The sequence below is a fragment of the Xyrauchen texanus genome, chromosome 40 (genome assembly GCF_025860055.1).
Source record: "Xyrauchen texanus isolate HMW12.3.18 chromosome 40, RBS_HiC_50CHRs, whole genome shotgun sequence".
Lineage (NCBI taxonomy): Eukaryota > Metazoa > Chordata > Actinopteri > Cypriniformes > Catostomidae > Xyrauchen > Xyrauchen texanus.
In genome coordinates this window covers 20,045,960-20,062,857 of record NC_068315.1, presented here as the reverse complement: position 1 = coordinate 20,062,857, position 16,898 = coordinate 20,045,960, and the positions used below count along the sequence as shown (strand labels likewise).

The following is a 16,898-nucleotide window of genomic DNA, read 5'->3' as shown; positions in this document are numbered from 1 at the left end:
AGATATTCAGCTGTACATTTGTGTATGCCAATGACAGCATTGGTCTTTTATCTTTCATGATTTTTGTTTTAGGTTATTTAGCAAATAGCTTCATTTTGTTCTTCTCATCCAAAATTCTAAATGAAAAAGAAAGAAATGTACATAAAATCAGATCTTAAATTTCAACCAGCGGTCTAAAATGTAGGTTTACCCCCACCACATCAACAAAAGGTAGGGCAGATGACAGGTGAAATCAAACTAAATTTCATTCTGGCAATTCACACTGCTGAACGGTTTATGCTTGGCCACCAGAAGGAAACCTGCAGAGCTAGATCCTTCACAAAGTTAGGTCAAATGCCTCTGCTAACAGCTCTGTTCGCCCATGAGCATATGTAAATATTTGAGGCACAGTCATCGCAGACTTCAGTACGATACCAGCCCTGGTACCTCGGTATTGATACTCGATACTTAGGCAACAAATTATGCCTTTTCATTTTTCTGGATTCCATGTTAATGATTTAATTAAATGTTATGTTATGATCAAATTGTGTTTAATCAAGTACATACTGTACAGCTTTTATTAAATTAATATATAATAATTAACAATATAGAGTCAATAATAATATTTTAACAATGATAATATATTTTATTTCTAGTAAAAAGATGCACAACAGTGCTTTACAGTATTAATGACAACATTAAATTAAACAATCTGATTACCTGAGGAAAAGGCTGCATCACAACATGCTGACATTTAGTACACTTGCCTTTGTGATATTGCTTACAGACAATAATATGAATAATATAATCATTTAGTATTATATTATTGTTATGAGTATTATTGTGAATACTTTGAATATTAAACTTTTATACAGTAATAATATTTTTTTGTTGTACTGTCTTGAAGAGCTCATATTTCAACAGGACTTTTATTTTGAAAGACCTTTGAAGTTCTTCCCATTTGTGAAGGCCTCATTATATCAAGCTTCCAGCGACCACGAATTTAAATCTCCGAGCTGCAATGGTGAAAACGGTCATTTGAGAGTTCACAGCCGATTATACACTAAACACACTGCTCTGCAGATGGATACTATTAGACAAACTGCATGAAAATCAAGCATTAGTAGTGCGTTGCATTTGTGTGCGCACCTGCTTGTGTGTGTGTGAAGGATATGACAGAGCAGGACGGCACCTCTCATTCGTTCTGTGGCACGAATGTGACTGTATATTATTTCATTAAATGACAACCATCTGCTGTTTAATGATCACACCATATCGAGACTTTTTTATTATTATTATTATTATTATTATTTTCAAATGGTCTTTGATTTCATGTCAAATCTCTCACATTACCTTACATTTTGCTAAGAGCAGCATACTTTAATATGGTACCAAAATGAACAATAAGTTTATATTATATAGCTTTAAATTTTTTTGGTATCACGATATTTAGTTAGTACTGGTATACCACACAACCCTATCACAGAGTAGTGAATATCATGGGGGATTTGGTCGCTGATGTCATTTGCTTTCCCAGATGCTTATAATATATCAATTGGGATTCCATGGATTTTAAAGATAAATTAAAACAAGGCTACATTCATTTAAAAATCCTCTCTTTATAGCAGACATTTATTTTGTGAGGCCCAACAAGATTGACAGGGCTGTAGACTTCCTGGTTTACCAAACTTTGCAACAAAATTACAAATAACCTTGGTTATGTTCTTTTGAACTTGCCCCAGTCGGGCTCAGTGTGAACACTTTAGTTAGCTGCTGGCATTTCTCATCTTATAATGCTCCATTGTTATCAAGTTAGCCAAAAGTCTCTGGTGGCTGCTCGAATTGCAAACATATAAATGGAATGAGACCAAAGATGCTAAAGGTCAGGTTAACCACCAGGTAGCTAAATGAGGACAGTTGCTAGGTAGGTGCATTCCTCCACCCAAACATACTATGATGAGTTAAAATGAGAAAGGCATGTGATCTATGATGATACCAAGACAAGCTAGATTACTGGAAAGGAAACTGGGCTGAAACATGCCAAATTCCAAGATAAAATTAAGGAATATTTCACCAGGAAATGAAAATTCTATTATAATTTATTCACCTTCGTGCCATCTCAAATAGGTGTGACTTTCTCTCTTCTGCAGAACACAAAATATGTTCAGAAGAATATCTCAGCTCTGCAGGTCCGTATAATGCAAGTGAATGGTGACTAAACCTTTGAAGAACCAAAAAACATTTTGGGTGAGAACAAACCAAAGTATAACTCATTTTTCACTTTACATCTTGCCATTGCAGTCCCTAGGCATGATCATGATTTTAAGTTAAATTACACTTCCTAGCGCATCTAGTGCTCAGTGCATGTGCATTCGAGCTTAAAAGTTCACTAAGGAAATTGCTGATGTTAAGATTTTTTGTGAAAAGGACCTGCTCTCACCCAAATATGATTGGATTGCTTCAGAAGACATGGATTAAACAACTGGATTTTTATTGATTACTTTTATACTGGCATTATGTGATTTTTAAGATTCAAAGATTTAGTCACCATTCACTTATGTTACCATTCACTCAGTTATGGACCTACAGAGCGGAGATATTCTTCTAAAAATCTTCATTTGTGTTCTGCAGAAGAAAGATAGAAATACACATCTGGGATGGCATGAGAATTAATAATTTATGAGAGATTTTTCCTTTTTTGGGTGAACTATTAATTTAAATTGCATCTATTTTAGTTCACTAAGCAAGTTAAAAAATAAAAAATAATTATACACACACATATATATATATATATACATATATATATATATATATATATATATATATATATATATATATATATATTATTATTAAGTAAACAAACTATAGCTTAGCTTGAGAAATAAGGACCTAAAGAGCCGACACCTCCCTGACAGTACTGTGAACCTCATCTGTTCAGCATGAGCATCTACGTAGGCCCCATGTATACCCAAGTACACAAACAGCTTGAGCAGAATGAAGAATACAGCTTGAGGCTTTATCAACAGAGGACTCAGAAGTGATGACCATGCACATACCATGTCAATGTAGGATACAACGTTTGAGCTCAAAGGAGACAAACAAAAGTTAGGATATCAAATACTACAATAGTCACACGTAACATCCAATACCTGTATTTTGCTAAACAGTCCCATGATTTTCTCAATGCAGACATGAACCAGTAATCTATCAGATAGCATCTTAAGGGTGTCGGTTTAGTATTAAATAAACAGTAACGAGGCCACAACGAAACATATTGACAGTCATTTGTGCTGCACTGTATTAAAAGTTAAATATTTTAAAAGTTTATGTTTTCCTCAAACTGAAAAAATAATTGTAACACAAACAAGGGGTAAATGTACGGTTTAACTAGTTGTTATACTTAGCGTTAAATCGGAAAGATTCGTTTCAAGCAGCTGATTTGTTATTCTGCTCCCGCCTTGACAACACAACAACATATGAAACCGTGGCACAGCCGTCCATGCCGTCTATGAGAGGGCAAAACCAAAGAATAACTTTAAAATCTATACTCGCCTGCCAACTGTTTGATTGGCGAGCTGTCTCATCCGATTAAACTGTTTCTTCATTTTGGTGGCGTCGGCCTCGATGCCTCATGAGCCGAAAGATCCTTGAACGCGATGATGGTGAAGTCGTGTAGATAATTACATTAAAATAACCCGGTGTACTGTTAGCTCAAACAGCTAGAAAACTAGCTCGATCTGGAGAGAGGGAGGGAGAGACAGGGAGAGGGAGAGAGAGGGAGAGAGAGAAACAGTAGCCTGAAAAAAAGTTAGCTCCACTGAGTAGCGTTGCTTGTTGAATGTCATTCCGTGTCGCAACTCGTCTCTTAAGCGTGAGTGAGCGGTGTTTTCCACATATACCAGCCCGTGATATCTACGGGAGAGAGTGGAAGTGCATGACGGCGGGCTGATCACTCCATCACGGGTTATGTGGTTGCACAGCTCCGATCAACGCAGCTCCAGGCTGATCATGATGGCATTGATGTGGACACAGGGGCTGTCTCAAAACCTACTGAACTGTCTATGTAGACAGCATTTAGTGACAAGTCCGCCTCTAATGTCTAAAAATGCTGTCTACATAATCAGCTCAATAGTTTTTAAGGCACAGCCAGGAAGTCTACTTCGTGTTAATTCTCTCATATTATCAGCTATGATAGCACACTCCCTATCTGTTGTATAAATAAAGTCCATTGTTGGAATTTTACGTCAATGATTATCGTATGTTTGGCAATAAAATTTTTATTTAATATGTGCTCTCTGTCTGGCCAGATATTTGAAGCTCCAAAAACCACATAAATGCAGCATAAAATTAATTTATATGGCTCCCGTGGTTAAATTCTTGTTTTAAGCGTGCATATCGCCACCTACTGGTTGGGTCGGGATGGTCAAAGGTGGGGATTCACTGAGAAGGATCTGCCTACAGCCTGCAGAATGAGGCGGAGCTCCACGTGTCGTCCCGCCCATAACATAGTTTCATTGGCTCGTTCATCTTTAATAGACATACTTGATAGGAGATGTGGTCGTAGTTGCTGGTGTGTTATCAATGTTTGAGAGATATTGAATAGTTGAGGCAAACCATTTGATTATAGTGCTTGCTTGTATGTTATATTCAATCCTAAATTAGGGATATATCGGGATTTATAAAGGATGAAACTGACGTGAAATAAATTATTAAACAAATGCTAACTGAAAATCATGTGCTCATGTGTGCCTGATGCAATATTCCCTATTTTTCACTGTAACAGACTATTTATTGGTTTCTGTGTGCATGTCAATTTGTGCATGTGAGAAGGTAGTTTTTAGGCAGACGAGATAACGGAGCACACATTTGTGGAGCGAGGAGGAGAGATAATCGTTTACAATCCTTCAAAGAAATTAATATGAATCAATATAGAATCCGAGAGAAAGCACCACAAGAATGGCATAACAGTTTGCATCAGTTCATCAGCCTCTTGTTTGCTATTGATTGCATAAATTAAAATTACTAAATTCGAATCAATAGATCGAGCAGATGCAGACGGCGTGCATAAAACAAACTTGGTCAATGAAAGAAGCTATTATTAATGCAAAATAATCACTCACGATGACGAGCTGTTATGGCAGATACCAGACATTATGAACAAATGAACGAACGAACCACATGGGTTTTTGTATTCTGTCCCAAATATTAGGATATTTGAAAATATGTTTATATTACATCTTGGAGCGTAGTTTACAGATAAATTACAGTAGACGGCGCTGTTGGGTTTCATAACCCTTATGTTGGGTTATAAATTAAAATATTTCTATTATTATAACAACACTGACACACTTTTTTCATTTTCACTCTATGATATAAAAAAAATTAACATATTTTATAATTAATTAAATTCTTAATTAATTTCTCTAACCATGCAATATGATGGCTTTGTGAATCTTTTCTAATAATTTCAACACGGACTACGATCGCATTAGAGTTGAATCTTCGCCATAGTAGGATAAGTGCCCTCCACTTTCAACACGACTGAAAAAAAAAAGGCTGCTCAGCCAGACTCCTAAAACATTTGTTTGCAATGAACCTTGAGGTACAACACAATATAATATAACTTAGGGGCCACAGCACTATAATAAAAATGGTCGGGCTACACTATTTTAAAACGCATTTCCTATCATGTACACCAATAAAATATGACCGGGCCAATGAGAGCAAGTTATGGGCGGAGTGACACGTGTTAGCAACGCCCAATGTGTTGACCCGCCCCTTTCTGCAAGCTGCAGCCAGGCATCCTTGCATTGATTTGCGTTGAATGGACCAACAGAGCTGAGATATTCTTCTGAAAAACATTGTTTTTGTTCTGAAAAAGAAAGAAAGTCATATACATCTGGAATGGCATGAGCGTGTGTAAATTATGAGATAATTTTCATTTTTGGGTGAACTATCCCTTGAAGTTAACACTTTAGCTAATTATATCGGTAGTAGCGTGCGTCTGAATAATATACATTATATTTGAGAAAAATAAACATTTTAAACATGACAATTTTGTATTTATTTATCAATCAGCCTCTTGTTATAACAAACAACCCTAACCCTGGCTTAATGTTTTTCTTCCTTTTTCTCTGTTCTCTTATCCTTCAGTCAGCCTCTCAAATAATTGTATGGTGATCTTTTCTCTGTACTGTGTTGAAGAAGAAAATAAAATAAAATCTGTGCTAACGTGACACTTTTCCGTTATCGCTAACTTGAGTGGCTCAGGATTGTAACTTTAAGTTGAGAGCTAAAATACATTTACTGTATATTTACAGAGAGACTTTTCATATGACTTGCAATCTCTTCAGTGTAAACATCTGAACAACATTAACCAATGTGAATGTAACACATAAATGTGAAACAAAATTACTGACATGCGCAGTAAGGTCTCGTCACGATGCATTGTGGGAGAGGTGTGTCAGCGGAAAAGGACGTAAACATGTGGTTGTCAACCAGAGCTTTCTTCAGTCGTCGTTCTGTTGTGTTGCTGTAAAACGAAGTATTTGTGATGCTAATAAATCTGCTTGAAAAAGCTATTTAAAGAAGTTGTCTATATCTCGACAATGAACTATTGATACTTTGCTTGCTGCGTTTTTCGAAGCCGGGCCAGTTTAGCTAACATATAGCATTCGGATGTACACGCATTCGGCATGTGTAATTAACGCAGTGTATTTATCTGCATTAACATTCTTACGTTGCTTACAATCTGAGAGTGTTCATGGCATCCAAGCAGCCATATACAGATTCTGACACTGCTGATGAAGCGGTCAGAGCAACCTGCGACGATGCATCAACATGTAAAAGGTAGAATCCCGTGCAAACACAACCAAGAATAAAAGGAAGGGCAATTTTTGTTATCAAATGAGTGTGTCATTAAACTAAGGGCTGTGCTTAATTTATTACATTCTATCACATAGTAATGTTAATGACCATTACAATATAACCAAATGGGCAAAGTATTAGACCTCAGATTCAATGATATTGTGGTTATGCACAATGTTACTGGCAATTTAGTTTAAAATATGTTTTAATCAGAATTTCACCATTGTCAGTTTAAAGTGTATATATATATATATATATATATATATATATATATATATATATATATAGTGTGTGTGTGTCTAAGAGGAATGCTATTTGCCATTAACCTAGAATAAAAGCGTTTTATTTAAGAGAATCGTATAATTTTTCTCTGGTTTGTAGGTTTGCAACGAGTAAAGGTTACTGGACTGACCTCTACATTCAGTATTTTGTCAGGCAAACTGGTGAACGCAAAGCACCTGAGATCAACAGAGGTAAGTTTGTTGTTTAAATATTCTGGTTAATGTTTGCAGTTGCACTTGATGAATTTCACCTCTGTGTTTTGATTGTGTTGTAGGTTATTATGGTCGTGTCAAAGGGATGAATCATCTTCTGGATGCTTTTCTGAAGAAGACACAATGTGACTGTCAGGTGGTGAATCTTGGTGCAGGACTGGATACTACGTTTTGGAGATTAAAGGTTTTTTTTTTATTTGTTTTTATTATTATTTAAATTAATTTCCCATTTGGCTATTTTAAGAACATAAGTAAATGAAATTAGTTCTGGTTAATTTTTTTAATGAGGAATTATAAGTATGCATACACAGTCTCTTATTAAGCAATTAGAATAAAAGTGTACTCATGTACTTTTCTGAATTCTTAGGAGGAGAACATTATGCCTAAAAAGTTCTTTGAAGTTGACTTCCCAATGATTGTTGCCAGGAAAATACACCACATCAAGTAAGGTGTACCCTCCCTTTTATTAGTAGTATTTTTATTTATAAAAAATAATTATTTTACTCAATTGATTTTTGCTTCAACCATGGATGTTTTTGGATACTTACCATGACATTTTAGCCTTATTCCTGAAGAGGGAGACAGTCTCAATTGAGACCCTCTTTCTAAATACAGTACTCCAAAAAACTGAATACCTTACTGTCATCTGTTTTGTAATGTTATTATTGTATCAGTCATTTGGCACTCATTATTGTTTAAAAGTATGCCATCTATGCCACCTGAATTCATACTGACCTATATGAACTGAACTTGTGTGGAAGTTATTTTGATATTATAATATGTAATGTGTATTGTCTAATGATTAGACAATACTATATAATCCACATTGTACACACTGTAGGTTGGGATTAGACTCTAATCCCAACCTACAGTGTGTACAATGTGGATTATATAGTGTAGTATTTTACATTTCTTTGGGGGAGGGGGGGTCATGTCATGCATTTTTGAATGTATTATTTCCCCTGAGGTCCACTTATGATGTTAGTAAAGTTGTTTTGACCACAAACAGTCAGAATTTTGTTCTACCTGTAAATTATGATTTTATACAACAGTTAGTTCCGGTCCTCAAATCTGATTTGAAGAGAGATGTTCCAAGAGTGCTGATGTCTCAGAGCAGCAGTACTCAGACGCTTTACTGTTTGTATCACTCTGCTTGTGTTCGTGCCATTCTAAACTGAAGCGTAAGAGCAGCGCAGATGTGTAAAAGCAACTACAGTGCTGTGAAAATATATCCAACAACTGCATCACCTATGTGAAAAACTAACTGCCCCTTAAGCTTAATAGCTGATTGTGCCACCTTTAACAGCAACAACTGCAACCAAACATTTCGATAACTGGAGATGAGTCTTTCACAACACTGTGATGGAATTTTGGCCCTCTCTTCTTTGCATATTTGCTTTAGTTCAGCCACATTGGAGGGTTTTCTAGTATGAACTGCTCGTTTAAGGTCCTGCCACAGAATGTCAATCGCGTTCAAGTCAGGACTTTGTCTAGGCCACTCCAAAACTTAAGTTTGGCTTCTTTTGTGCCATTCAGAGGTGGACTAAGTCCTGTGCTTTGGATCATTGTCTTGCTGTAGAATCCAGTAGCGCTTCAGCTTCAACTGATGGACTGATGACTGGACGTTCTCCTTTAGGATTTTCTGGCAGAGAGCAGAATTCATGTTTCCTTAAATTATTATAGATAAGATATACAACAAATATATAAGTCACCCTTGACCTAAAGGAGCAAAGCATCCCACACCATCACACTACGAACCACCATGCTTGACCGTAGGTATGATGTTCTTTTTGTGGAATTCTGTGTTTGATTTACACCAGATGTAATGGGACCCCTGTCTTCCAACAGTTCCACTTTCAACTCATCAGTCCACAGAACATTTTCCCAAAAGCTTTAAGGATCATCAAGGTGTGTTTTTGCAAAAGTTTTAAGAGCCTTCATGTTCTTCTGGGTTAGCAGTGGTTTTCGCCTCACCACTCTTCCATGGATGCAATTTTTGGCCAATGTTTTTCTGATAGTATAGTCAGGAATTTGTTTTATTGATGCAAGAGAGGCCTGCTGTTCCTTGGATGTAGTCCTTGACTTTTTTAAGTCGTCGCTATACTCTTGGAGGAATTTCAGATGTTCGGCCACTTAATGCAAGGTTCCTACTGTGCCAAGTTTTCTCCATATGGAGATTATGGCTCTGACTGTGGTTCTTTGGAGTCTCAGAGCCTTTGAAATAGCTTTGTAACCCTTCCCAGACTGATGTATTTCAGTCACCTTTTTCTTCATCATTTCTGGAATTTATTTCGACCTTGGCATAATGTGCTACTGGATGAGAGCTTTTAGCCAACTTCACACTGCTGAAAAAGTTCTATTTAGGTGTTGATTTGATTGAACAGGGCTGGCAGTAATCAGGCCTGGGTGTGTCTGGTCCAGCTGAATCCTGTTATGAATGCAGTTTCACAGATTTGGGGATTTAGTAACTGAGGGGCAAATACTTTTTCACACAGGCCCAGTTGGATTTGGATAACTTTTTGCTTCAATAAATAACATTATCATTTAAAATCTGTATTTTATGTTTACTCAGATTGCCTTTTTTATGTTAGATTTTGTTTTAATTTTTGAATAAATTTAGTATGAGATATCCACAAAAACTGAAGAAATCAGGGTGGGGGCAAATCTTTTTTTCACTGTGCTGTATTTTATTTAACCCTGTGACATTAAAGATTTTAGTCAGCAGGTGGTGACAAAATACAATTTTTATGAGTTGTGACGAGCCAGTTAAATTCACATTCTTTGAGTCTGTCAGTCATCGAACCTTTCTTTGAAGTCATCTGCATTGTCTCTCACTCCATGATCATTTGAATTACTACTAAACTACAGTTAAACTAACAGCTTCAGTATTATGTCTGCGGCCGACATCACATCTGTGCTGATATAGGACCATACAACATTCTTGCTCAAGTTATATTGCTTTACACATTGTATCTGAACTTATCAAACGGTATTACTTAAAGGGTCATGAAACACTAAACTACATATGTATGTGTTGCACATGATAGAAGTCAATGTTAGCACATGTTAATTTTAGTTTTAGGTGGAAAATTGATAATTTAGGGATTTTTGGGGGGCTATTTTTGTCTTCCAGGTTTGAAATCAACACCGAGTAAATGATACAGGACATGATGTTTCCATACACTATAGTGCATCATCAATGTCTCATAATTATTCATGAGACTTCTGGCTTATTTTCATGACCACGTTAGGTGCAGCACAATGTGCAACGTCCGTGTACAGCGTTATGTCTTATCTTATTTCTGTGAGAATGCTAATTCTGAGTGCAATTTTCGTGCCTGCGCAAATGCGTGTGGGTGGGAGTGTTTGCTCTATCTGTCATGTATGTGCGCAAACTGTGGGTGTGTTGTGCGTTGGTGCATAATGAAGTGGTGCAAAGTGCACATACATACAGTGGGTACGGAAAGTATTCAGACCCCCTTAAATTTTTCACTCTTTGTTATATTGCAGCCATTTGCTAAAATCATTGAAGTTCATTTTTTTTCCTCATTATTGTACACACAGCACCCCATATTGACAGAAAAACACAGAATTGTTGACATTTTTGCACATTTATTAAAAAAGAAAAACTGAAATATCACATGGTATCACAAGTATTCAGACCCTTTGCTGTGACACTCATATATTTAACTCAGGTGCTGTCCATTTCTTCTGATCATCCTTGAGATGGTTCTACACCTTCAATTGAGTCCAGCTGTGTTTGATTATACTGAAAGCCACACACCTGTCTATATAAGACCTTACAGCTCACAGTGCATGTCAGAGCAAATGAGAATCATGAGGTCAAAGGAACTGCCTGAAGAGCTCAGAGACAGAACTGTGGCAAGGCACAGATCTGGCCAAGGTTACAAAAAAATTTCTGCTGCCCTTAAAGTTCATAAGAGCACAGTGGCCTCCATAATCCTTAAATGGAAGACGTTTGGGACGACCAGAACCCTTCCTAGAGCTGGCCGTCTGGCCAAACTGAGCTATCGGGGGAGAAGAGCCTTGGTGAGAGAGGTAAAGAAGAACCCAAAGATCACTGTGGCTGAGCTCCAGAGATGCAGTCGGGAGATGGGAGAAAGTTGTAGTAAGTCAACCATCACTGCAGCCATCCACCAGTCAGGGCTTTATGGCAGAGTGGCCCGACGGAAGCCTCTCCTCAGTGCAAGACACATGAAAGCCCGCATGGAGTTTGCTAAAAAACACCTGAAGGACTCCAAGATGGTGATAAATAAGATTCTCTGGTCTGATGAGACCAAGATAGAACTTTTGGCCTTAATTCTAAGCGGTATGTGTGGAGAAAACCAGGCACTGCTCATCACCTGTCCAATACAGTCTCAACAGTGAAGCATGGTGGTGGCAGCATCATGCTGTGGGGGTGTTTTTCAGCTGGAGGGACAGGACGACTGGTTGCAATCGAGGGAAAGATGAATGCGGCCAAGTACAGGGATATCCTGGACGAAAACCTTCTCCAGAGTGCTCTGGACCTCAGACTGGGCCGAAGGTTCACCTTCCAACAAGACAATGACCCTAAGCACACCGCTAAAATAACGAAGGAGTGGCTTCACAACAACTCCGTGACTGTTCTTGAGTGGCCCAGCCAGAGCCCTGACTTAAACCCAATTGAGCATCTCTGGAGAGACCTGAAAATGGCTGTCCACCAACGTTTACCATCCAACCTGACAGAACTGGAGAGGATCTGCAAGGAGGAATGGCAGAGGATACCCAAATCCAGATGTGAAACACTTGTTGCATCTTTCCCAAAAAGACTCATGGCTGTATTAGATCAAAAGGGTGCTTCTACTAAATACTGAACAAAGGGTCTGAATACTTAGGACCATGTGATATTTCAGTTTTTCTTTTTTAATAAATGTGCAAAAATGTCAACAATTCTGTTTTTCTGTCAATATGGGGTGCTGTGTGTACAATAATGAGGAAAAAAAATGAACATAAATGATTTTAGCAAATGGCTGCAATATAACAAAGAGTGAAAAATTTAAGGGGGTCTGAATACTTTCCGTACCCACTGTACGTATTTTCCTGAGAAATAGGTAATTGCAGACGATTCAGCAGCACATCTAATCTTGGCGCAGAGTCCAAACTCAGTTCCTGCATTTGCATGGTGTCCCGATTAATTAATTGCGATTAATCGTATTTACAAATATTTGCTGAGAAAGCCCCTCATATAACAATAATTCAATATATAAAGATTATACATATTTATATAAATATATAATTATACAGTTATCTTAAAATATAAAAATACAATATATATATATATATATATATATATATATATATATATATATATATATATATATATATATATATATATAATAAAAAATATTCAGATAATTACAATGCATTAAGTTCCTGTAGCAGAAGAGTTAATCATTAATAAGAAATACTAAAATCGGCTTTAGAATACAATGTATTGTTTACTATCATATCATTGCTATTGACATAACATAAGTCAATCACTGGCACGCAGTTCACAACAATCCATTTCACAAGTTGGGTTACCTGGAACCTGGAATATTCATTTAATGTAGCCTTTTATTGAGAACTAGGAGTGCCACTTAAAACATAAAGGGCTTAGTTATTAGTTTATTAATTCAACAATGAAAATCTTTAATTCAACTATGAAAATCTAAATAAGTAAGTTGGCAAATATATAGATATTTTTAAATGTATTAATTCATGTTTAAAAATATGGTTAAATGACTGTAAAATAAGAATACTTTATTTTTTAATGAAATAAAAAAAGGCATTTGCTAAATGCTTTTCTTTATCCATTTGCCAGTTGATATATAAAATGCAATTGGAGTTGATCACATGGAAGCAATTAATGAATGTCAACTAAATTGTAAGACATGCCCCTGTAAGACACATTGTCTGCCAGCACAGGCAATGTAAGAGAGGATGTTTAATTTGTATTCATATTTTTTTATTATTATTATTTTTTTTTTGTCCACTTTTACAGGACAAAACCTCCACTGTCTAAACCTTTGATTGAGACGCACTCCACTGATTCACTCCTTATGGGTATTGAATCCAAATTTTTATTTTACAGATCATTTTACTTTGTTTCTGTGATATAGTGATCTTTTATATGTCTGTATATCTGTATGTTGCTTTCCAGATGGTCACAGCCTGGATTCAGACAGATATTGTATCATCAGTGCTGATCTCAGGGACCTGCCAACATTAGAGGAGAAACTAAAAAAATTCCAGCTAAATCCAGAGTATGTTACAAACTTGGCTTAGTGAAATTTATGTCCAGTGTTACTGCAGTCTTTAAATTACACTGGATTTGTTTTATGTGGTTAACAAGTTGATTATCAAAGTTGATAAGATGTTTTTATAGTGATGACAATTACAACATCAGAATGAACCACGCTGAATTCTGTTGTGATTTACAGTTTTGTCTTATAAAAAAGAACATTCACGCTTCACATGTTTAATTCATTGCCTCATTTACATGTGAGATGTATGATTCTGCTGCTAAGTTAAACACTTAGAGGAAGATTTTAATCATCTTTAGATAATTTACTAGAAACTGTATGATTCAAGATTCTGTGCTTGCTAAGTAGAGTTTACCCATCCTGTTTGTTGTCCCAGTAGGAGCAACATGCTTCTGTTGTTTTGTTTCGTGCATCTCTGTTGATACCCGTGACGACAATAGTACACTTGGGAGCATTTAGAGTTTCCTTAGATGCGTCAATAAGACCACGTTTTCTTTGATCTGAACTGATGAGACCTGAAGGAAGCTACCGTTCCATAAGCTATATGACATCAATGGCATCATTTTCAAGGCCTCTTACCTTGGAGGTTTTTTTTTTGTCCCCCTGTTGAGTAGCTGTTGAGTCCACCCTAACCTGGCGCCTTGGCTTTTGCCAGCTTGCCTGCAAATCCCATCAGTGTCTCAGATTTTCTATAAAAAGGTCTGGAACTTATTGTCACAGCATACAAACACTCACACACAAAAATGTAATTTCCCACTGTGTACATTAAGATATTATGATAATGGTCTGTTTTGACTTCTTGCTTTGTTATAATGTGCATGAGCCAATTTGATCATGATGTTCCCAATAGGAATAAGAAAAAAAACATCTAAATGTTCTTGCCCCACCTGGTATGTCAACTGATGCCAAAAAACTATAATTGTAAACAATTACTCTTTTATGCAGTAAGTATAATTCAGAGTTAAAATTTAAGAGCAAGCTTAATCCTAGGATGGGTGTTATAATGAGACACTTTGCCACCTTTGAAAGATTATAGTTTATTACCTTTATCCCAGTATTTCTTCTTCTTTCCACCCAGTTTGCCCACTCTGTTTCTGTCAGAATGCGTACTGGTGTACATGACGCCTGAGCAGTCCTCCAAACTGTTGCACTGGGTTTCAGAGACCTTCCACACTGCAATGTTCGTTAACTACGAACAGGCGAGTTAATATCCTTAATAATTCACCTTCCCTAATACTACACTGTTCTACAGAGTGAAAACACAGTAACTAAGTCAAATATTCTCACTCCGTTTTCTCTGAATCTAAGCATAGTTGAGCCAAACTTGTCTTATATTATATTATGTACAATCTCTTCAGTTAACAATATTTTTGGCAGTCCATGGACCCCCCCCCCCATGCACCTTTGCTGTGCCCGATTATGCACAGATCCAAGCTTGAAACCGCCTGGTCTAACATTATTTAATTTACCCTGTTTTGACAAAATGTGTAGTTACTGTTTTTTTCCTTTGCAGCACAGATAAAATTAACAATGAACTAGAAAGAATTTTACCACAGTTCTTCTGTAGACTCCTGTCTGCACTGCTAACTGTCCAGATCTTTTCAGGTGAACATGGATGATCGTTTTGCGCAAATCATGATCGAGAATCTGCAGAGACGACAGTGCAATCTGGCTGGGGTGGATATGTGTCAGTCGCTGGACTCTCAAGTATGACACTCTTACATTTCAAGCTACCAATACCATTAACTTTCTAGCTCTCTATTCAGAGTTAATTGCAATAGTACAGCATGCAATGATCTGCCAAACTCTATGATAGTTCAACCCCATACAGTGAAATACTGTTACATCTCGCATGGTACAATCAAAACAACACTCAGCATATTACTTGTAATGCAAAGTTGTTTTCCTGCTCAGCATACAATGGGTGATCAAGAGTCAGGAAAACAGCACAGTTAAGCTGGAGTTTGTTTACTTTATCTGCTTCCAGCACTGTTCAGTTTCACAGGTTAACGCAGACTTAACCCATTGTGACCTTGAGCAGACACCTCTGGATTTGATTCAAGCACTATGTACCTTCTCCGCATATCTGCTCATAAATTAATAAATTTTTTGCATTAATAGCTTAAGATTTGTTTTCAGATTATTTATGAAAATGTGATGTATTTGTTATGATGATAGTGGTCAATGTTTGTTTCAACAGAAAGAACGCTTTCTGTCGACAGGCTGGGAAAGTGTGAATGCCCTGGACATGATTACAGTCTATAGCATGCTTCCTCAGGAAGACGTAGCCAGGTATTGTACTCAAGTCAAACATTCATTTCCATTGTTATCAAGCATACCATAATAGGACAGTCTCTGCCAGGATTTGTTGGCATCAGAATTTCTACAGTGACCTTCCATGTTTTTGCATTCACAGAATTGAAGGTCTGGAGTTTTTAGATGAAAAGGAACTTCTGCAACAGCTTCTACAACACTACTGCATCTGCTGGGCATTAAAAGATAAGCTCAATTTAGGTGAGACACTAATTCTATATCCCCCTCCCCCCTCTTTATTGTGAAAAAGTTGCCATCACATGTAATTAATTGCAGACTTCTCTTTTCAGGCCTCTTGCAAATTGGGTTTTAAACATTAATAAAGACTTTGTTGTGAAAATTCGGCCTGTGACATCATAAGCAACCGTCAAAGTAGAGGAAGGAAAGTCAATTATATGTACTACCCCCCCCCCCCCCCAAAAAAAGCATTTTGAGCACAATAAAAAATGGAGACTCCTGATATCAGTGTCTTTGCTTCTGATTTGCCCATCTCTTTGTGTACCATGTGATCAGCATGTCTCGGTGATGTGCCATGTTCATTAAAGTGATAGTTCGCCCTCATGCCATCCCAGATGTGTATGACTTTCTTTCTTCAACAGAACACAAACAAAGATTTTTAGAAGAATCTCTCAGCTCTGTAGGTCCATACGATACATGTGAATGGTGATCAGAACTTTGTAGCTTCAAAAATCACATAAAGGAAACAAAAGTAATCCATAAGACTCCAGTGTTGAAATCCATATCTTCAGAAGTAATAGAAAGAGATACAAATTTAAGTAAATGTTTTTACTCTAAATTTCCACTTTAACTTTCAATTTTACAGCTGAAAGTCACATGTGGTGCCTTTCACATCTGAAAGTTAAAGTTAAGATTTAAGTAAAAAAAGAACATGGATATTGTTCTGTTTCTCAACCACACCTATTATATTACTTCTGAAGACGTAGATTTCAACACTGGA

General features: G+C 36.8%; 2 protein-coding genes across 4 annotated transcripts in view; one reads left to right on the top strand and one right to left on the bottom strand.

The window, feature by feature from the left end:
- The window catches only part of arhgap17a (Rho GTPase activating protein 17a), a 43,846-nt gene extending 39,838 nt beyond the window's left edge, over positions 1–4,008 (bottom strand). For both annotated transcript variants that reach the window (XM_052112397.1, XM_052112398.1), the window contains exon 1: positions 3,532–4,008. In XM_052112397.1, the coding sequence (XP_051968357.1) occupies positions 3,532–3,584 (53 nt within the window). In that variant the 5' untranslated portion in view covers positions 3,585–4,008. The remainder of the gene's footprint in view (positions 1–3,531) is intronic.
- A 2,420-nt stretch (positions 4,009–6,428) lies between these two features.
- LOC127633595 (leucine carboxyl methyltransferase 1-like) lies at positions 6,429–16,532 on the top strand. 2 transcript variants are annotated; one of them, XM_052112810.1, is made up of 11 exons: positions 6,429–6,828; positions 7,228–7,319; positions 7,403–7,524; positions 7,708–7,784; positions 13,366–13,427; positions 13,525–13,627; positions 14,706–14,826; positions 15,233–15,334; positions 15,828–15,919; positions 16,044–16,141; positions 16,231–16,532. In XM_052112810.1, the coding sequence occupies exons 1-11, from the start codon at positions 6,743–6,745 to the stop codon at positions 16,251–16,253; spliced, it is 978 nt and encodes a 325-aa protein (XP_051968770.1). In that variant the 5' UTR covers positions 6,429–6,742; the 3' UTR covers positions 16,254–16,532. The 2 variants fall into 2 exon arrangements, with proteins under 2 accessions (XP_051968770.1, XP_051968769.1); XM_052112809.1 differs by having other exon boundaries at positions 16,217–16,532.
- Positions 16,533–16,898: the final 366 nt, after the last annotated feature.